At 41.7% G+C, this 22,174-nt stretch overlaps 1 protein-coding gene across 1 annotated transcript in view; it reads right to left on the minus strand.

The window, feature by feature from the left end:
• LOC104079135 (T-box-containing protein TBX6L) overlaps nt 1-2,544 on the minus strand; it is an 11,624-nt gene extending 9,080 nt beyond the window's left edge. The window contains exon 1 of the mRNA XM_009581051.1: nt 2,389-2,544. Coding sequence (XP_009579346.1) covers nt 2,389-2,404 — 16 coding nt within the window. The 5' untranslated portion in view covers nt 2,405-2,544. The remainder of the gene's footprint in view (nt 1-2,388) is intronic.
• Nucleotides 2,545-22,174: the final 19,630 nt, after the last annotated feature.

A 22,174-nucleotide genomic window follows, 5' to 3' on the forward strand; every position in this document is an offset into this window, starting at 1 on the left:
GAGCTGCACGTACAATAAACATTGCAGCAAAGATTTTAAAATGTAGTTAATGTCTTTCATGCCGCAGGTTTTGTGTGCACAGTCTGAGGCTGAAAAACAAGACATTAACAGTTTGCATGGGATCTGGACCCCAGCGATGGTGTGAGCTTGCTAATGGATTCACACAGCTGACTACACAGTCATGTGCGATCGGCTTCAGCGGGATTCTGCAGTGGTGGATCCAACTGTAGGATCCACTTTGGATTTTCTTTGCAGAGCTAAAGGCTGGCTTGCAAGGTACTTCAAATCCGCTCCTAGTTTGTGTGTATGTAACTAATGTCGAGACTTATGCACACATCTCCCCCACAAAGATGCCTGCATGTTGGAACTACAGCACGAAGAGGTTTGTGGCAGAGAGTCCAAGCACTGAACTGAACATGTTAGATCTGTACTTCTATTGTTTTCTCTTCTACGTAACTTATTTTTTATTTTAAGTATTATTTGAAAGAGATATAAACATTTTCCAAGAATTTTAATTCTAAGCTATTTTAAAAATATTCATTATTGTTATCATTGTGGTGGTAACACCACATGTGGCACTTTTTAAAACATATTCCTTATGCCAAGATAAGGTTGAAAAGGAAGATAGCTGCTATGGTAAAGGCACTGAAAATTAAGAGATCTTCAATCTATTTCATGCTTGATTTTAAAGTCCTTATACAAATAAGAGCAGTTTGTCCTTCAGTTTCTGTATCTAGAATAGGCTGTACATATTCTTCTATCTTGGAGATAGAAAGGAGAGAAAGAGAAACGAGAGACAATTCAGTAATCCTTGTGGGGGTTTAAGATCTTTGGATAGAAGATGCTAGAGTATAATTCACTCACCTAAAGCAGTCCCTCCACTAATTGTCAATTACTGAGACAATGTTATGCTATCAGAAAATCTGTTGCAGACTTTCCACAAAGTATGGGACAGGGTTTGCAATACGGGAAAACTCCAAGGTAAAAGGTATGCTTCTTACCTTCGCTATAATCAGTTATGATTACATTTGTTGCTGTTAACTTCTCAATGAAGAAGTCCAACACTAACAGCTATCCAGTGTCCACAGGGAAGACATGCATGTCAATATATAAAGCTATCTGAGAAATTAATCTTGCCAACAACCCCATGTTCTCTGATCTTATAAATGTCAGTAGAAACACCCCCACCCTCTGGAGGGAACCTCATTTCTCAGAACCAGAAATCTTTTTGGCAATAACAAAGGTACGGTGTTTTTACAAATGCAATTGCTTCACCTCTCAAATGCACCCAGTCATCACCTGGAATACTTCTGCTGTGTGGGGTCATACACCAGAAACAACTCAGTAAGAAAATTAGGTGACTTCTGCAATAGTTGGAATCTTCAACATGATAAAATACCGTAATACAATCTGTGATTTTTTCATTGTTGCTCTTTTGCTTTTCAAGTCAAAATTCCCTTGAAGTGGCAGAAATCAGTATCAACACAGTATGGACCGCTTTATAAAAACCCAAAACAACAGTGAAGGTGGATATTACCTGAGTCATTGCACGTGTGTTTTGCTTATGAATGAAACAACACATTGCAGAGGCAGAGAAAGCAAACTGAAAACATCCAGCCACCTCTAACATGTATGCGAACTGCATACCTGAACTAGGTAAATAGTTGTTTCCTTCCGATGCAGAGTAAAACCCAAGTCTAAATTTGGGTTTCAGTTACTGACAAATGCAACTGGACTGGCCCTTAGTTTTCCAATGCACATCTGTCATTGGGCCCAATCTGATCATGCCCCACGCAGAAAAGGTTAACAACATGCTATGAGACGGACTGATAAAGAAAAACATAAATAAAACCCTAAGGAAATCACAAAAATCCTGTGTTTGGGCATGAACCTGGTAGAGGTGGGGCATGCCTGCCTGGGGTTTATACTTTCAAAGGGCAGAGAAAAACCAAAAGAAAAAACAGATCATTTGTATCAGACCTATTATTAGCAACATAACAAATATTTCCAAACCTTCTGTGGCCTTCAACCTGAAGGAACTCAGGGTACTCTGCAGACAATATACAAATAACACCTCTAGCCTTCAGTGAACGATCGCATTGCACAAAGGTGATAGGGATAAGGGAGTTTTGGGCACAATTGTGAGTAAATCTTTGCTACCTTACAAAAGATCTTCCAAGGCTCACAAAGAACACTCAAAACCACAATTTCTCATCTATTCCTACAAAAAAAAAAATTTTAGAAATCCTCTCCAGCCACACACACAGTACTATAAATGCTGGTAACCCTTCAGGAGCACTTGTTCTCTTTCTAAAATGATTCTACGCTCTTGGCATACGTCTAGGATCTTTCCACGCAATAAGGAAAAGGAGGGAGTCCTTTACCTACCTGGTAAAGCTTGCATTTTTCCATGTACTGTGGAGTTTAGGAGGTCGCAGGGCCAAGAGAGCCACCAGAGTTCTTACAAGGGGAGCCAAAATAGTCCAGTTCAAAAGCTGGTCTGATTTCCTGAAGCAAGCAAAAGCCCTTCCTTCTGAGATCCAGTGTCAAGAGTGACCGGGATGAGGATGGGACTCCAAGCGCGGCTAGCCAAGGTGAGTTCCTGTTTTATGGAGGCTAATGAGCAGGGAGGAGCTTCTCGCCAGGGCTGTCCCCTTGCAATCCTTTGATGTCCAAAGGGACAAAGAGAGGAAGGATCTGCAGCAATGGCTGGGGCTAAGGGAAGAAAATCAAAGAGAATTAACATGGCTTTGACATACAGGAAACCCTACAGGGGAAATGCACCTTGATTTACTGCTAACGCACTTTTAAACAAATAGAGACAAGACCAAAAACATCAGTTGGAGACTTACCTAGAAAATAAAAAAATCCCTTAAACAGCAAGCAGGAAAAATTTCCTTCTGGCTATTCCAAGGATTTGATATTATTCTCATCTCCAGAGCACAGAATCATTTTACTCTTGATTTCTGGTATCAGAATCAGGACTGTATCAAGCTTGTTCCTTCCCAAGTAGGTGATTAACAGTCAGTGGTGAAGTTTGCTCTCACAACTGGGATGCTGCAGCGACACGTTCATTCACCAGCAGATGACTTCTCAACTAACACAAACATATTTGATGATGTAACATTACTTACCTACCCAATCTCTGCATTCCCAGCCTTTAACTGGACAGTTAATTTTCCTACTGCGCTGTTTTTCTATGGCAGGGTCGTCACCGCTGCACCGAAGCTGTTCTGAAGCTCAGAACGGAGGCTGCTCTACATGCAGTATCTTTTCAGCTTCACGGTGAAAGTTGCAATTGTTTAATGACACAGCCATGCTAGCGTATCATTTTACTGGCACCAAACTCCTTCGGCTGACACCTTCCACGGCTAGTGCAAGTGGCCCAAGACTTTCATGGTGGATCAGGCACTGTTCAAGGCACTGCTCTTACTGAAGGGAAGGCTGAGCAGAAACTGAAGGACTTGAGCATTTTCCCTTAATTAGTTTATTCTGCAAGTGTGACCATTAGCTTTTGTACTTACACGTGCTTACAAGTGCTAAGAGACAGCAATCAGTCTCATGCTTCAGGGCACAAACCAGCCACTACACCTCGGTGAAGTAGGGAGTTCTATGCATTCATGTATAGAAATGGCTATACTAACATTTACAGGTCAAAGATGTTAAAAAAGAGGAGGTCAAAAGCAGGATATCAGTCTCAATATATATTGAGTGTTGGATCCTGCACAGCAAATTTAGGAGCGCTGTTCATTTCAAAGAGCATTGCTATAAGGCTGCAGCTGATTCATGGTCTAGTTTTGCTCCCAATAAAATAAACATTTTTTTAAATTTTGTCAGTGATGTTATTGGGACATTTGATATTTAGTCTGACATGCAAAACATACTCTGGATTTATTCAGTCAGTTTCTATAACTGAACAGCATCCCTTTAGTTCTGCTTTTACTGCCTTCTGGAGCAGGCAATGCAAGGACATGCAAAGAAGACAGAGGAGTTAAGACAGAGGAGTTTAGCCAGAGGAGGGACAGGCTCTTTTTCAATAGTATATTGTATTTTAGGCATCCCAGAACTAGGCAGGGAGAGAAAGGCCAATGCTTAGTGTGGCAACGAAGAATGTTTAAAAGAAAGGGGTTGGAAAGTTCGAGAAGTCCTGAGGAGGATTTTATAGCAGGAGACGGTCCATTGGCTCCTGGCACCTTTGAAGGACCACATCCAGCTTTCCTGACATCCCTTTAACTACTGGATAATTCAGAAGACCACAGGCTCTTCTCCTTCAGCTCACTTGGGGACATACAGAACTGGGGAGTCTCAGTACCACTGAAGAGGAGAGTATCATGTGGTGGAGCAACGTCAACTTGTAGCTCGACTTGAGATTATTTATTACATAGGTGGAAAAATTAATCGGAAGGGAAAAGATCAGTTGAAAATGGTATCAAGGTCAAATCTGTGCCCCCACCCCCCGCCATGTCCTGCTTTTCTAATGCTAGTATTTTAATTGTAGAAAGCAGAAAAGACAACCATAATCAGAATCTGAAACGGAAAAATAGAACAAAAATTGGGTCAGATTCAAGCTAGCAGCGAGATGGATCAACATCCCACAGACTCAGAAACTGCACAACAGCAGCAGCAGCACTGGGAATTTCAGACTCTTCACCTGACTAGAGCGTGGGATGTGTATCATGACTTACTGCTTCTTCCACGAAAGGGTATGAGATGGTCTCCTGCTGCCACTTCATTTGCACACTGCCTGTCAGCATGGCTAGAGAACGCACATTTGCTACAAGTACTCAAATCCTTTTGACTTTTCGCAGCTGACTGATGGAGAAGGTGGAGTCATTAATTACCCACGACTAGTTAACAACTAGCTTTCTCCCAGCCATTCTAGTTGCACTGGAAAGGTTTTAAAAGTTGGGGGAAAAAAAGTGAATTTGTTACTATTTCTGGAAAGCGTGGCTAACGGGAGCAATCCCCATGAAATTCATCACTAGCAAAGGGGGAATTTAGCGCATTACCCTCTTGTCTGTCTGTCCGTGGAGCGCCCTCAGGCAGTTTGCTGGGAAGTCAGAGGTGAATGTGCTGGTATCTAACAATTCACTGGCAAATTGGAGGCTGGGGGGTGGAAAGGGATGGGAGAGATAGTGGATCTGACATGTGTAAGTCAGTGACATACACAGCTCCGCTCCAAGCTCATTTACAGCAGCAAGTAAAAATCCTGCTGTGCCCAGCTCTAACAGTAGGCTCTCCTGCTATGCTGAAGGGGACGAGGTAGGGCAGCACCGAAGGGAGGGGATGTGTGATGACAAAAGCGGAGGCCAAGAGCTTTTGCTTTGCATCTCTTTGAGGAGGTGATTAGAAAGAAACATTCCCCTCTGGGTTTTGTAGTAAGGCAAATGTTTTCTGGCACTTCCCCCGCCTTAAGTGAAGCTTTAACCCTTAACACTCAACAGGACCCTGGAGGGAACTGGTCTGCATACATACCCTCCCCCATTCCTACCTTCTGAACTGGGAGCTCTCCGAGACAGGGTGATCATCTTGCCATCTCTGGCTGGTGTCTGGGGCTCTCAGACTGCGGGAGAACAGATAACGCGTGCCAGCTAGCAGGAGGCTTCGGCTAGCAGGATCTGAGTCTGCAAGTGGCTGCGCAGGATGCACCACCTCTGTCTAGGCAGAACTTCCAGGACAGCGTTCCGCCCTGAGAGCAAGCTCAAGTGCGAGGCATAAAGTTACTGTCCGGGAGACTGCTGAAATGCAACAGAAATCCAGATTAGTAACAATGATCTTTTGAAAGAGCCAGTCTTGGATCATTGCTCATCTGTATCAGCACTCAGGTGCAGTAGCCAGCAACCCAACGCCTGCAGACTTCCCTCATGGTTGTGAGAAAACATTATCTTATCAGCTTTAATAAAACTGGGCTTAAGTGAAGCACTGTTGTCTGCCTCAGCTTGCACAAGCAAGAAAAAATAGCATGGAGAAGTGCAAACTGCATTTAAGAGATACTCCCCTCTGAAACATGAAGATAGCTTTACTGCCATTTAAATGTGACTCATTTAGCAGATTTCCCACCTGGCGCACGAAGGCCACAGTCCCAGAGCGTCTTGGCAATTCTTTATGAAGGATACTCTGCCATCTCCATGGGATGAATACTGAAAATGTGGAAAGACAGTGTGTCATTAACAGGATAAAACCCAGATAAAATAAATAAATAGCCCTACATTGGCAGCTCCTTATTTTCATACTAAATTAAAAACATGAAGCATCCTCAGACTTTCCAGGCAGCTTTAGAGTCCACGAATCTGCCCCTTAAATACAGGCTCAGCTCGCTGTAGAGCAAATGGGGCCTGATTATGCACACAGGGCCAGGGGGAAAAGCAATGTTTTTCCAGGGAAAAAGCCTGATGAAACTATTGCTCCTACAGCTGTGCCAGCCTCAAAGCATGTGACTCCTTGTCCTTGTTAGTGACCGACATCTCATACAGAAAAAAAGGAAATAAAAGTGCAACTCCTCAGACAGCACTGAGCTGACCAAGTGAACGGAGCAGGGTCAGTCAGGATAGAGCGGCTGAGCTCTGACGGCATGGGCACAGTCTGAATTTGGGCAGCTTTATGAGCAAGTCTCTGTGGGCGGCTACAAGAATGCTAAAAGCTTGCAAAGTGTTTTGAGATCCTCTGAAGAAGTAGTACATACATTTCCTATCATGTGGTAGCATAAGGAACAGTTCCTACCCGGTTCCTTACAGCAGCTCACATAACACAGCATTTTCTTCTGATGGTGGGAAATGGCACCTTTTTTCCCCCTTTTTACAGTGGGTTTGATTGCTTTTTCCTGGGAAAAGTTGTCTGGTGTCTCCAGGCATGTTACATGTACATTGCCATGCAGATGTTCCTACCCTGGGACCCATGCAAGGGGCCCCGCAGAAGGCAGACCTCTGTAGGGCTGACAATCCCATGCTGAGCCCCAAATCGTATCACCCCCAAATCTTCCCGGTGCCCTCAGAAAGCCAAAAATCACATTTGGCAAAACAAAACAGATGGTTGGAGAAGGCCTGTTGGTAGCAGCTCAATGCTAATTCACAACAGGCTCTCTGGACCGAGGCGCAGCGTGCTGCGGGGACTGGCCGCAGGCCTGCGCCCACCCTGAGGGAGGCTGTGTTTCACCAGCGATGGGATCTGTTTTGGAAGGGAACGTGTGAAAGTGGCTCATGTAAATGAAAAGTTGTACATTATAAGTTTAACACAAGGCTTTTCCTCTTGCAGGTTTGTGGATTGAGGTATCTGGCCACAAAGCTGTGCTCCTGAACTAAAGAAAAGAGGATGCTCTTCTGTCTCCCCTTTATCATATCCGCCCTCCTCAGCCCTCCTGGAATATGCACGCGCTTCTCCCAGCAGTTAGTTTGCATTGAGACAAGAAGGGAAATACTTAGCAGCCACTTAACACTGAAGGCGAAGTTTGGCCTCAAAGGCTACAGTCCGGAGTCAAATGCAAAATATTTCTGTCTAGAGCTCTTTCAAGTTTTCACAGACTCCTGATGTTAGGTGCACTGTTTTCCTGTCAACCCATTGTGTTTCCCAGACACAGCTCAGCACTCTGTCCCACTCAAATCCACAAAAAGTACATACTGAGAGGACTTTACAGCAGCAAGAACAGGTTTGCAACACAGCACAGGAAAGGGCCACCAAGCACCACACCGCAAGCGCTGCCTTTCCTCTCCTGCACTGGGGAAGGCTTCTCTTCCTCCCCGCCCCTGGGACGCGGCAACCCTGCCGGAACCCACTGGTCTCCATCAGGAGGCAGAAAGGATCAGCCTTAGGAAATAGGCCGCAAGCAGCTCTGGCTTAACATCCATACATAAATACTTTTATAACATGTGCACACAACTCATATGCAAAGAGAAGCATTACGCAGAGCATAAAATTGCTGGCAGTTTACTTAACCATGAATTGAGACCAGAAAAAAGTCCTGAGCAGAATGGATTCTGCTGAACGGAAGCCCAGCTGACGACGCTTCAGCAATCTCACTTAAAAAGCTGATCTTTTCAGGAAAAAGCAGCAGCCCAAACCTAGAAGCTTGTATCTAAACTTTTGGGACTTTTGAGATTGCAGATGCGCTGTCATGCTACTTTGGTTTCCGCAACAGATTATTTGTGTTGGTGTGCAAGCATTTGTAAAACCATGAAACCAAAAGATAAAAAGCCAGACTTCAATCATGTAAGTCAGTTTGCGAGTTACTTTGTTTTGCCAACACAGATTTATTCTCAGTTTCATAAGGAAGTTTCCATATACTGTTCATCACAGTAAGGTTCTAATCAAAACAGGGAATCCATAAACAGTATAATTCCCGATCAAAGGAACTATCTTCGAAGAGCAAATGAAAATTGTTAAGATTTAAAGGTTTTGGAATTTAAAAATAAAAACTTGTGAGCTCTACAGAGCTGAGTAGAGCTCAGCTCCTCCAACATCACTGTGGACTACAAAGAACTTTCTGAGGAAGATCATTACCATAACCAGAAGGCATGAGAGAAGAGAACAATTAAACCATACGTAGTAGATTTTGATTCAGAGCATTTTATAATAAATCATGTTTCATTTTACTAAGATTTTATTACTGCTTTTTTTTTCCTTTTACAGTATTATTTATCATTTCTTTAAAAAAGAACTATAAAAAATTATATAGCCATAGGATACATACAACTGTGCATACATCTCACAGGAAGAAGGGAACCGAACCCACAGGATGTCTAACTAACCTGTAGAGTCTGAGCTGAGCTATTTATAGATCTCCCATTAAAAAAAAATGAATGCCAAGACAGATTCATGCAGTACATCCCGCAAGACAGTTTTTGAAAGCTGATACAGAGCATTATGATGGGACATACATAATCTGGAGGAAAGTTTGAAGTCAGTAACAAAGAACTGCAAATATGTATTCATTTTAAGCAGAAAGTCCTTGGATAAACTCTGAGCTGTACTTTTTCTCACTCAACTTGTTCATCACCTGGTAGCAAAATGATACTGGTGTCCACTGTAACAATTTTCAGGTAAGAATCCTTCAACATCACCAATAATAGAAAAAAGCACCTGTCAGATTTCATGGATTCCTCAAATCAGCAGTGGGCTGAGGCTGTCATAAACATACATGAATTGACATAATCAGTCACAGCTACCACTTTTTCCTGCAATCCCTAATCTGTCTAGATTTTTTCCCCTTCTCATATAGGCAAATTCCTCATACTCATTCTTTGTTGCAGTTATGGGCCAGGGTACAAACTCCAGGCAGGATCACAGACCCACGGCTCCCTCCCCCTACCCAGCAGATTGTGAAATGTTTATGACCTGGCTCTTATGGCTCTAGAGGTGCTGAATGGCCTTTTCCCCCCTCCAAGTCTCAGCTCCTGATGGGCAGCTACAGACCAACTTTTAGCCGGTTTGGTCCGTAGTTGTGGATTTTATTGCCCAGTTTGTCTCTTCAGCTCACATTTGTAAGCTCCAGAGTAGATTTTTCCCTGGGTAACACTCTGCAGCTCAAAGAACTCTGCTTGGTTTTATTACATCCTTAGTGATTAAAGGGATATTTAAACCTCACAATGCTCCCTGCTGTGAATATAAAAGCCTAGCATCATTTTGGATACATGTGTTTAGAAAAATAAATTAAAAATTACTATAGCAGGCAAATGCTTCTAAGTTAAGAACACCAAGCACTTGAATGATTTAAATACATTGGTTCCAATTCCTTGAGAAACCAAGGGACGACGCATGGCTGTGAGCTATCCGAACAGTTATACAGACAAGTTCCACTTGAACTGAGGGCAACAGAGGTGTGCAATGACTGCATTATACTGAAAATACTGGATTTCATCTACTTAGGCATAAATGACTTAGATTTCTTCTCCTCTCTAACCTAGCAATCACGAACACACACATAATAGGTACCATTCTTAAAAACACAATCTTTGCTTTTGTGATGGCAAAAGTGTTCTTAAATGACTGGCACTTTACAACCTAATCTATGCCTGCCAACCAAATGTTGAATCAAACAACAATATAATGTAAATTCAACAGAAATATTTAAATTCTGCTAAGAAGAGTGCTGGGGAGTGGGCAGGAGGAAATCAAAGTCATTTTGAGAGCAAGCATTCCTTGTGAACACAGATTAGATGGTTATCAATAATGAAGTCACTGGTTTTGCCACCCCCTAATACTGGTTTAAGCTTCTGCAGGGAGCTACTGCCGGGGTCAGATTCGGTGAGAGTTAAGTCTACCTGCAACGCTGGTTTGGACCCACAGCCAAGGAGGTCATAGCACTCCTTCTCCTTGCTGCTAGCTTGCTTTACTGCTTGGTGCTGCTCAGTTTCTTCCTCTTAATACAAAGTAAAAAACCAAAACAGACAGATTATCACAGGGTGCAAGGAATGCTCGCACTTGTGCATTTACTACAACGTGCACCTTGTGGCCCATCCTGAGCTTCGACTGATGCTTTTCTCATGACTGAGGCATTTAAAAAGGAGCTTTCCTGTTTGGATTCTCTGTTGTCTACTGCTACGTTAACTCACATTGCAGCCATTCCCTCAGACAGAGCATTTTCAAGAAATCCATAGGACCCAACTCATCTGTGTGACTTCTACACTTCTGCCAAGTTGGGCTGAAACCAGGAGACTGGGTTAAAAAAATTATTAGGAGGGAAAAACAGGCAGCAAGATCAAGCAAGTCTTTAGATACATTTCACATCTGCTTGATAAGGACTGGTTATGACAGGTCAATTCAACGTTTAATTTTCCTGCCTCTCCACAATGTTCCTGCCACATGAATTCTGGGTGATCAACAGCTAACCTGAAGCAATCTCAGGAGAAGAAATGTTGAGAATACTCCTGCGCTTTGGGGAATATCCCACTGCAATGGTCTGAGGTTTCAAAGGCTTCTACTGGACAAAGCTGTGGCAAAATTCCATTGCAGGATTCTAGGTTTTTTATCATGTCTAAAATAGGAAAAATGATCAATTATACTAATTGCATATATACTCTAACTTAAATTAATTAACTTAATTTGTATATACTCTAATTTAACGGCATTAGAGTCCAAACTTCTGCCCATCTCTCTCTCCCTGCTTATATACATTTTGCATTGAGAGATGTTCCTTTGTCGCATGCAAAGTCAAAGATGAATGGAGTGAAAAAAAAGGAGATTTAAAAGGTCACCTTGGAATTGTGATAGGCTGTCACGGCCATAAAAATAATTTCTAGGAATGTAAAGGCAACTATCGTGCTCCAGGATAAGGTGCAGGCATCCATGCTGGTCAGCACCACATGGAACCAGCTGGTATTCGTGCATCAAGTGCAAGATAATCTGGAGCCAAAGACAACATAAGCAACCAGGAGGACTGGACAATGGCATCAAACCTGCTTGCATCCCTGCAGTCAGCTGTGGTTTTGGAGAAGTTGCTAGTATTCTACTTCATTTTTAATTAATTGCTCATGGACCAGAGGGAGCCTACCAGATTTAAAGAGCATTTGTGCTCTACAGGAGAGAGTGGAGAAGTTATGACAGCAGCTTGGGAAGACTGGTTTAGATTATCAGAAACCTGAGGCAAAAATTTGAAATTTAAGCCCATTCATGGTCCCCCATTATGTCTTTCTAACCTCTTTGTCTTGTATTTCCTCCCCAGGATGGAACTACTCCTTCTCCTCCCATCGCATCATATTGTCAAGGAGTTGTTCAAGGGAGGAATTGCTGACTTCTGCAGTTCCTCACCCCCCCTCCAGTTTTCCCCATAAGAGTTGCTTAGTATCACTTAAATTCTTCTTTTGAACACAGTGTTATTCAGCGATATCCACCTATAAAAAATGTTAAGGAGGCTACAACATAGAGATAGTTCATATGGTTTTCTGCAGCAAGTGTGAGCAGCCAAATATAACCACAGGATGCATATGTGAAAATAGCATATAGTTGAGCAGGGAAGTGGCAGGGCTTCTTTCTGTTAGTCTGCTGTAAAACAAACTGGTAAAACTACATGTAATTCTTATCACCTCATTATCAAAGCTACCGGGGAACTGGAGGGAGTCTGGATGAACTGAACATCAGAAAAGATTAGAAGAGTTGGTAAGTAAAGCTTCATTGACTGATGGCTCTGTACACAAAGAAGAAATGAATGTATCTGCAGGGTGTAAACATACAGATGACAGAGGAATTAATATGCTACAAAGGGATATAATTATCTTCATTAGTAGGGATGAATATGAGAGAGAAGCAATTTGAGTATCCAGGAAAAAACACATTGGCTGTGCAAGGGCAGCCTGTTCACAGAATAACAGGCAAAGCTCTCATTGTATTAGACTTTTAAATGATTTTTGCACAAACCAGTGGTATTGCAGAGAACAATCCTGCCCTCGCATAAGCAGCAAAGAAGGCTCTGATTCCTATGATTCTTGGAATGAATACTAAATGAATTCTGGGACCATGAAGAAGAATGTATGTTCTGCTGGCATATGAACAGACTGCTTCCCAGTGCAGCGTAACCAGGGGTTACTTATGGACTGTGGATTACCGCACTACACATTTGACACAGATTCAAGCAGAGGGAAATGTCCAGGCTTCTCTTACATGATCACACTGTTTCAGAGCTTTATTGGTGATCTTAATTCTCTGGAAGGAGACAGGTTCTTTCTTCTAGTGACTCCTAAGAGCTGGAGAATCTGGACAGAGTGTCTGGGGAAAGGGGGATCAGCCTTCTCAACATCTTCTCACTTGTAGTGGGCATTGTCCAAAGGTATGATGTTCATCAGCATCAGGGAGACAGAGTGAGGGTCCAGGCCTGAAGCTAGTAGTTGCAAGGAGGGAACATGTGTCTGCACAGCAGGAGAGAGCAGAACTGAGTGTTGTCACTTCAGGGTTGACACTAGAACTTACCTAGTGCTCCACTAGAAGCAAGAAAGTGCAATTACCAACAGACATGACCATGCCAGACAGCTAACACAACACACAAAGCCATCCTCTTTACCAACTCCCTTCATCCTCATGTGTCTCTTGGGACAGCAGCTCTGCCTCTCCTCTGAGATAATTTGCTTACACCAAACACTGATACCCTTCAAAGCTGCCCAAGTTTTTTAAGAGGGCTCCAGATCTGAAACACTAATCATCCAGAAGGGAGTCAGAGTGCAAATCAAGTGAATTTTGAAAAGGAATAATCTTTCACGCTCAAGTTTGAACCTCAACAACAACCTTGAACAGTGTTTAGGCCTGCCTTTTGTTCAGAATCTTGACAATGGAGCCCTAATGTCAATTAACAGGAAATAAACTATGGCTATCATGCTGAATTTTCTCCACAGGGTTTTCTGCTAGATGTTTAAGTCTTACAGTATATATACAACTACTTTACTACAATCTGAGGTGATAAAATCACGAGCATATTAGGTGACTCAGATGATGGACTACTTTCTCCTACCTGGCATTGTCACTGGTGTTATTTACCGTTGGCCAAAGCTGCAGCTGTCGCAAGGCTGGTGCCTGTTTTGGCACTGGTGCTGCGAGCCATCTGCAGACAGGTTTCCTGAAGAACCCTAGAGAAGAAGTGCAGAAGGGCTCCATAACTCCCGTTCTTCAGAAGAGCTGTCCCTTACTTGTTCAGGAAATTCTGTGTACGTGCCAAAAAAAAAAAAAAAAAAAAAAATAGTGGGTAGGTGGGGGAAAAATGTATGGAAAAGTGACGGTAGAAAGAAAGAAGGGGAAAATGAAAGGTAAGACCCAGTGAAGAAAAAAAAAAAGTAACGGGCTGCTTCTGCCATTGATATCCTCTTGCTGGGCTCAGGGGTCCTGCCATTAGCTTTTATACCCCGCTGAGGATGTACAAAAATAAAATCCTGTATTTCCATACATCATAATTCACAAAAGACCAGCTATTGACTCCCAAGGGAGGTGTGACTGCAATCTAAATGCTGCTGAGCCTGGTAGAGCACTCCTCTTCCCCGTTCCTAGGCCTAGGCCAGTGATGGGAAAGGTGACAAGTTATTGAGCCACTGGGCTTCATTTCCCAAGAAGTGCCTTTGGGTGACAGTGGAGATACACTAAAGCCATCAGCCATTGTGTTAGGGCTGACAAAAGATTGATCCATGGATGAAAGAAGCAGTTTCTCTACAATTCTGAAGCACAAAGTTTACTAGCTGTTCTCCTCTCTGCTTTCAGAGAGCTTCAAACAGCCCTCAAGGGAGAAAAAAGGACTTCAGTTTACATAAACCATGTCCACTTAGTTTATTTAACTCATGCACAGTGTTCATGATTCACCAAGTCATTTTCCATGTCCTAACAAACTCCTGCCACGGGCAGCTCCTCCCTCCTCCCATCACAACTTTCTTTTCTATCCCTTGGTACCCAAGAGCAGCCCAGAAACAGAACATTCCCCGTGCCGTAAAGTCTTCTGCTTTGAGGAATCCAACCCAGGGCTGTTCTTGCAACAAACAACCGGGATGGGCAATACCTCCCTCCCTTCTGTTTCAGCCCTAATGTTCATGAAAGGGCCAGATTCAGCTTTTCAAAAGGAAGTCCTTTTTTCCAGAACTGATTTAGCTCTGGTAGAGGCAGTGGGTGTGCCTCATTAATTCTAGAGAGGGCTCTGTCTGTCTTTGCCTGGTGAGGTCAACCTTGAGATTGACTTCCCACCTTTCGATACCTGGGTTATGGTCTCTGACTAGTAGAAACGCAGCAAACCCCTTGACTCATTGTTTAAAGGTGACTGTGGAGAAGTAAAACTCACATAACAAGGGGTATTTAGGAAGGGAACTTGTCAGGTTCTGGTTTAGCACTTACTGCCTGAATTTTTTCTTGCCTGAAGACAAATGAAAATACACTTGAAGAAATACAGGTTCTTTTTTCATTTGTAACCAGGATCGGTAAACTTGTAATAAAGGAAATCATTACTGTTACCTGCATATGCTAACAGACCAGCTCTGGCTTCTGTAGTGCAGCCATTGTCAATGGTTTTGTGACACAAGGAACTGAAAACAGTTTCTGTGCAATATCCACGTTAGTTATTTCTCTCTTGCATTAGGTGAGACAGTGACAATGAGCCTACAGTGGGATTATCACAGTTAAAAAGTTATCTGACTAGCCTGGCCTCACGATTTGTTTGCCATCCTTAAAAGTTAAAACCGAAACTTGCATCTCACTGACATTTTACTCAGCAACATACCAAAGGCGTTGAAGCCTCATCTATTTCTGTTCGCAGAGATGAAAGTTGTGCTAACGGCTGAAGCTAGTGGGGGAGACAATTATTCTCGAGCAAACTCTCCCCAGGCCGAAGAATCCTGAGTTTCCTGAAGGCAGTTCTGCCCCAGCTTTTCCAGAAGGTCTTCTTCAGAAATGGAATTAGGCCCTTCCCTTTAAGAGAGCTGTCATTTAAATGTATTTGCCAATAAGAGGTCATCTTAAATAAACCTCAACGTACTTGCGCTCTCATTCCATGTTTAGCCAAACAATGTAATAGATTTTCTTCAGCAAATAAACCAGAATTCAGCAAAAATAAAAGCAGCAAAATCAACTTTTTTTTTTTTTTTTTAACATCCTCCTCCACCAGGCAAAATACTAAATCTACATCAGTATTTTGGCGGTAAGGAAACACTCTCAAAACAACGGTATTGCAGCAGTAATGTCTTCTGCTTTGGAAATGTGTTACCTTGATGTTTATATAGCCACAGGAGACCATTCAACAATGGCAATGTGTTAATTCCATTGACATTATCGCTCAAATTCAGTCACAGGGGTTGGCGATTTCTTTTTTACATGGCTCTTTCATCTAAAAAAGAGTAAGGCAGGACATAATGGATGGTTAGTAACATATTGTTAAATGGTTGCAAGACACAGGAAATTTCAATTGGGGAATGGGAAAAAACTGAAAAATCCAAGTCAGTCTTGATTAGAAAAAAAGACTTGTTTTTGCTGCACTGAATTATCCCAATTTCTCAGCAATCAGAGCTAAGGACTCTCCAAAAAACTGAGCCTGTTCTACGCTTACATGAGCAGACACTTGTTAGTCCTCTCCAGAATTCTGCTCGTGGGAAGCTCTGTGTTATTCACCATGACAAACACTCAGGTGACTTTCTGTATTGCTCTTGTTTAACTCAACTATGGGAGCGGTTCCTAGTGGATATTAATATTCATTCACTCAAAAGAAAAAAAGCCATAGTTTTAACTAAAATTGGTTAGAAGAGAAAATTATAAACAATTTAAGATATATAAAAATGTTCTAGCTTCAAATTCAGTGGCCACTTGGGGTGTTGGGGATTTTTTTTGGACAAGTAGTTTCCATTTTATGGAGATGGAAAATAGAAGATAAATGGTTAGTTGAAAAACTCACCAGCTAGTGGGAAAGCTCTGATGCACAATTGAGTTCTTTTGACCCTTATGATTTAATCAACAAATCAATGGTGTTATTATGAAATGGGTGCGGAAAGTGAATATTGACAAAGCCCAGACAGAGAACACACAAGAATGAGCCAGCTTCTGGTCCATCGTATTCAGTAAGTATCATCAGTTCTGCTGCTACTGTTCTGAAAGCCACCAGGATTTCCTTGCTGGAACAGTATCAGCCACTGAGAATGGGGGAGAAAAGCTGTTAAAGAAAATGATATTCCTAATAAACATCCTGCCCCAGGTATCACACAAAGACAGGTATCACTAAAAGGAGCTTCATTTTATCATCTCCCTTCCTGGAACTTATAGATAATGCCAGTTGCTCTCCAAAGTTCATTTATATGCCACAGCCACCATAATTTCAGGGAGAATTAATTGGGGAATTTTGACTTCCTTAGTAGTGCTCTCAAATTAACGTAGCACAATTTTAAAACTGTAGTTTGTTCCTGTTTACTCCGATTGATTTGTTATCATTTTATTTGCACATCTTACCATACCCAAGCCTATTCTTTATAGTCACTTTCCCACAAATTTCATTTGGGCTGAAATTTTTACCAGCAGAGATACTTCCTTTGGCCTTTTGCATTTTTCAATGTTTAACTGAACTTTTGAGTCTGCAAGTACTAAGGAAGTTAAGTCAATTTATTTTAAAGCACCTGTTTTCAATACAAATTTTAGTTGTAGAAGTACTTTAGGTCACTAAAGAAATTGTATACAGTGTAAGCCTAAGATGAAATATAAGCTGATGATGCCCTTTGGTACCTTCATTGAAATCAACAGCAGTCATTTATATTTAAGTACTTTGTTGAATCAGGCACATATTTTAGAAGAAACATTGTCCTCCTCCTCTCTCCCTCTTCCCCAGCAGGCTCTCTGCACTTGGAAATAACATTTCCATATTTCCATATTCTTTACAGCTACTTTTCTGTTTGTCTTCATAGTACTAGATGACATGACAGTTGCTGCACTGTGGGTCTTTGTATCTGAGTTGTCATTACTGAAATGTGACCATACATACCAACTGGGCATTGTAACGGTAATGTAAATATTTCTGAGTTTCACCCAAATTGCAAGAAGCTCATCTTATTAAAAAAGCAAATGCAGCAGGAGTGCCTATAAGCACAGACTATTTACTCTCTCACACATTTTAATTGAACTATCAGTTGTCTAAAAGTGAACTCATTAATTTAGACGGTAACATCTCCAGAGCAGTCATCTGAATTATGTGCAGTTGTTAAAGGACCTTGTGTCTGCCTCTTAACAGCTGCCAATACACATGTCCGAGGAGCTCAGCCCTGCTCCTGCAGAGGCTCGCGGTGCTCAGACCGGGCTGAGCACCTGCCATCCCAGCTGAATAGGGACGGATCTGTAGCCGAGGGGGAGGCAGTGGAAGACATCGAGGGATTAAAATGACTCTGAGGCTGCAGGCTTTCTAGCAATCCTGCACTGCTTTCTCATTTTTTTTTTTCTTACATTGAGAAAACTCTCTATATTAACAACTTCCAAAGAAAAGTACAGGCCTGGTAAAAGTTGCCATTGTAGGAGAATCTTTGCTCAGTTCATTGGAAGATTGATTTTAGAGACAATGAAAAGCATCACAGGGCATCCAAGAGCATACCAGTAAAGGCACTCGGCTTGTTTGGCTTCTGTAGAAGGAACCACGTCTCTGTCTTCTCACAATTAAAATGTGAACTGTCTGACAGCACTGCCTACATGCCAATGGCTAGTTCTAACTGCACCGGCAAAATTTAAAGGCTTCTTTATGCTAGCAAAGCAAGGGGATCAATGGACCCCGGTTATCAATGAGAAACTCCTGCACTTTTTTTTTGCAGCAATCCTTTATGATGTGCAATCCCAAGCTGTTATTATGTTCAAGAAAGCCAAACTGAAAAATCATCTTGTACCACCGCTACTTGCTGTGAGACAACACATCAGACTCTTTGTTTTGCTCCCAGGAAAGCTCATTTACTTATTAAGTATAGGAAGCATTTCCAGCAGTGCCGTCTATTGGGAAAGTCACAGCAGCACTGTTATTTGTTTGAACTTGCATTGATTACTTGAGGGCATAGCGTTGCAAATTGATGTTGTAAGCTCAGTAACTTCCACTATGATTTTCTAAACCTTTTTTTTTTTTTTCCCCTAACTCACTTTAACTTAATGGAAATCTAATATACAGTCTAGACATTCCTAAGTGACAAATTTCCATATTCAAACTACTGCTTTCTGACATTCATATAGCATGGTGGGTTTATATGTCAGCTCAATTAACAAGTTAAGCTATTCTTTGAGAATACATCTAATGCCATCTCTTAAGGGGAGGAGAAAATGATCATTGCAATCTTACTGAAGGAGTTACATTTTATATATACTCACACATTTAGAAGAGAAAAATGTGACTCTATACATTTTAGTGTGTAACTTAAGGAAATTCAATCTCTGGTGTGACTTGCATTACAAGGAATCAAAGAACACTTATAAAGTATGCTCATACTGAACAGTATGTGTTCAGTGCTATATTAGATAATAGTTCATGCAATGCGTATTTGCAAATAAAACTCAGTTGCGTATTATTTCTTGTGAACAGCCCTCCATATCTGTCAAAAACCTCAGAGAAGTAAATAGAAAAGAATGTGAATATGTAGACAGGTTTCTTAAGCTAACTGTAATTATACATAACAATTAAGCATTCACACAGGAAGCACTATGTCTAAAATGCCTTTGGCCTGCTACATGGCCTTTCACCTGTAGTTAGAATAATATCACTCTAACTAAAATTAAATGAATGCCATTCCAATGGGGTTCTCATATGCTTATACCATATATACACTGGAACTCACTGTTGTTTGCAGGGTCTCTGAAAGAGAAGGGAGAGAAAAAAAATCGGCTGAGAAATAAAAATTGAGATGGGGATATCAGTGTCTGATCTGAGAGCAAAAACTACTTTTTACCGTATATGTTGACTTGATCTCAGATAGGCAGTTTCCTTCAATAAGACAATGCACTTAGAGAGACATTGCGAAGTGTTCCTCCCACTGGGGTTATATAATTGTATGCTTTTGTACCAAGCTATATACACAACCATTTAATTGCACAGATAAATCTTAAATGCAGGCAGAAGTGTGATTTCACTTTTCCCCTTGGTAGAAGTGACTTTGTTTTTCTGATTCTGCAGTCAGTTCGCGGCCTCAGCTCCACCTCACTATCCCATTTCATGTGCATTTCTGCAAGATGACTACGGTACTTGATCTTAGCTCCTGGCTACTTTAGACAATAGAGACTGTTATACAACATTTTTTCCAAGCTTGAAAGCTACATATTTCTTCCATCATTTTCATACACATTTTTGTTGCCAATTAGAATTTTACTTTAATGAAACTATCTCAAAACACTTTACAGATCCATGAGTTGCATGTTTATCACCTACGCGTGGGCTCAGTTACACCGGTACAAAGCCCATGCCAGTGCAATGAACTAGGATTGAATTAATCATGACTTACACTGACGAAGCTGAAAGCATTATTTGACCCCTTTTACACAAGATTAGCTCTTTCTCTCCTCCATTATAATATGCTGCTTTCCACAGGAAAATGGAAAACACCCAGTAGGCTTTTTATAGGGGAATTAAAAAAAAGGAAAAACATAGTTATGGGGCGAACAGATTTCGTGTGAAAAGCAAGTATATAGTGGATCTGTTTTCCTGCTAAGTTGCAATATTAATGGTAACAAAGTGAGCTCTTTTTTTTTTTTTTTTTTTTTTTTTTCTATGGCCAGGAACATGGGACAGAATCCTGTAAATGGACTATGAGGATTCTCATTCCCTCTGCTTTGAATCAGACTATATATTATGAAAAGTACATATGGTACAGTAGCAGAAGGCTCTTAGAAGTAAGTGAGGTCAAAAACAGCAATGTAATTTAGTCTTTCAGAAGTTTAAAGATAGATCCCGGTCATCCATTTTAGGGTTTGGGGTGGGGGTTGGTTTTTCCCCCTCCTTTTTTTTTTTTCTTTTTTTTTTTTTTTTTTCTTTTTCTTCTCTGTCCTAGGGCCCCCTCTAGCGCTGCCAGAGCAGACAGTGTAGATCCCAATCGACACGGGATGAACTTTGGGCACAGGGTTATATAGAGACACACTCACAGCCTTGAGATTGCGTTCCAGCCAGACCGGCCACATGCCTTGTTCTTATTCATACATGACATTTTATTAGGGATAAATCCATCTGTAGGATAGGAAGTATTTTTGAGATAACATACAGAAAAGCCCCTTGACATCCATAGCTACTGTGCTGTTGCATCTGAGCATTGCAAGGTTGCAATCTGAGCCTGCATCGGAGCCTCTGCAAGCATCAAACTCCTAAAGACAGGGCAAACAGCTCACGTGCTTGGTATAGATGGCTTGTGGGTAGTATGGGGGGCGGGATCAAACAAACATGCATGTTCCATATGTAGTCTCTAAGGCCCCAACTCTTTTTTAAGGCTCAGCTGTGCCCAAAAGAAATCCACAGGCAGCAGGATACCCACGTTATGTGAACAAAGCTGCACAGAGTTCGGTGAGCTCTTAGACAGCTTTGAAGACTGTGGAACAGAGGTTCTGGAGTTGGCTAACAAGTGCCTCCTGATGGGGTGTCATCCTCATACATGCATCAGATAAACAGCAGCAGGAACAAGGAGAGATCTGTCTTTAAACCTCGGGTGAGATTTGCCTGCAGTCTCTAACCATTAGTGTGAAAGAGCCATTCAAGTGAAGATAAGTCATCCTCCAGAAGCCAACAAACCTCAGATGCTGGTCTGTTACCCTTCACAATGGTACCCGTTGCACTGTGCCCTGCAACAACTACTGCCGAGTCCTCCACAGGGAAGTTCTCACAAAGGCGTAACTTGGGCTTGTACAGCCCAAGTACAGTACCCCAAGGTTACTCCCAAAATCCTGACACATGCTTCAAAGTTTAGCATCAGTGGATTCCTAGTCATCAGTTAGAAGAAAGGGAAAGATGGCAATTAGCACTCAGCACCTACACTGAAGTTCTTAGCATCATCTTCAACTGCAAGAACAAAGCTTCTTCATCCCAGCTTTACATGACTAAGTAAGAGATCATAAGATTTATGCCTGTTGCTTTTTCTTCTGAGCATCCCAATTCACCTACCCTGCCACCTTTTTCCTTAAATATGACAAGCACCTGCAGGAACAGAAGTGAGCTTTGCGTGCTGCGTAACACCATACGCACAAGCTATGTACACAACGGATTTTTCAGCTTCATTGAAGTATCAACACCACTGCCAGAATGTTGAATTTAACGATGGTGTGATCCCACCCTGGATGGTAAGATTTAGTCTTATTCTCACCTGGCCCCTTTGTTCCCATTCAGTCCATTTTGTCTCCTAATCAGCTTTGGCTGCCATGCCTTGCGCATCTTTTCCTGGTCCCTTTCTCCCTCACCATATGGTGTTTATTTTGGCTGCAAAAGACATTAATTTCATTATTCATGAGGAAATCTCATTCTAATTAAAAAAAAAAAAACCAAACCAAACAAGAGACAACAACTGACAAACCTTAGTATATGATAAAATTAGGAAGATACTCGGTATCTTCCTTGATTCGATATTTTGGTTGTGGAATGAAACATTATTAGCTTTTGAAGAACAGCATTTCTGGGACAGTGGGCAGAAGCCACTAATGACAGCTATGCCCAACAAAATTAATTCTTAGTAAAACACTAGTCCTTGCCTCAGAGAAATAAATTCTCGATGGTCTTAACTATACATAGATTATATAATCCTTGTGCCAGGAA

This window comes from Fulmarus glacialis, unplaced genomic scaffold, assembly GCF_000690835.1.
Source record: "Fulmarus glacialis isolate BGI_N327 unplaced genomic scaffold, ASM69083v1 scaffold11617, whole genome shotgun sequence".
Taxonomy (NCBI): domain Eukaryota; kingdom Metazoa; phylum Chordata; class Aves; order Procellariiformes; family Procellariidae; genus Fulmarus; species Fulmarus glacialis.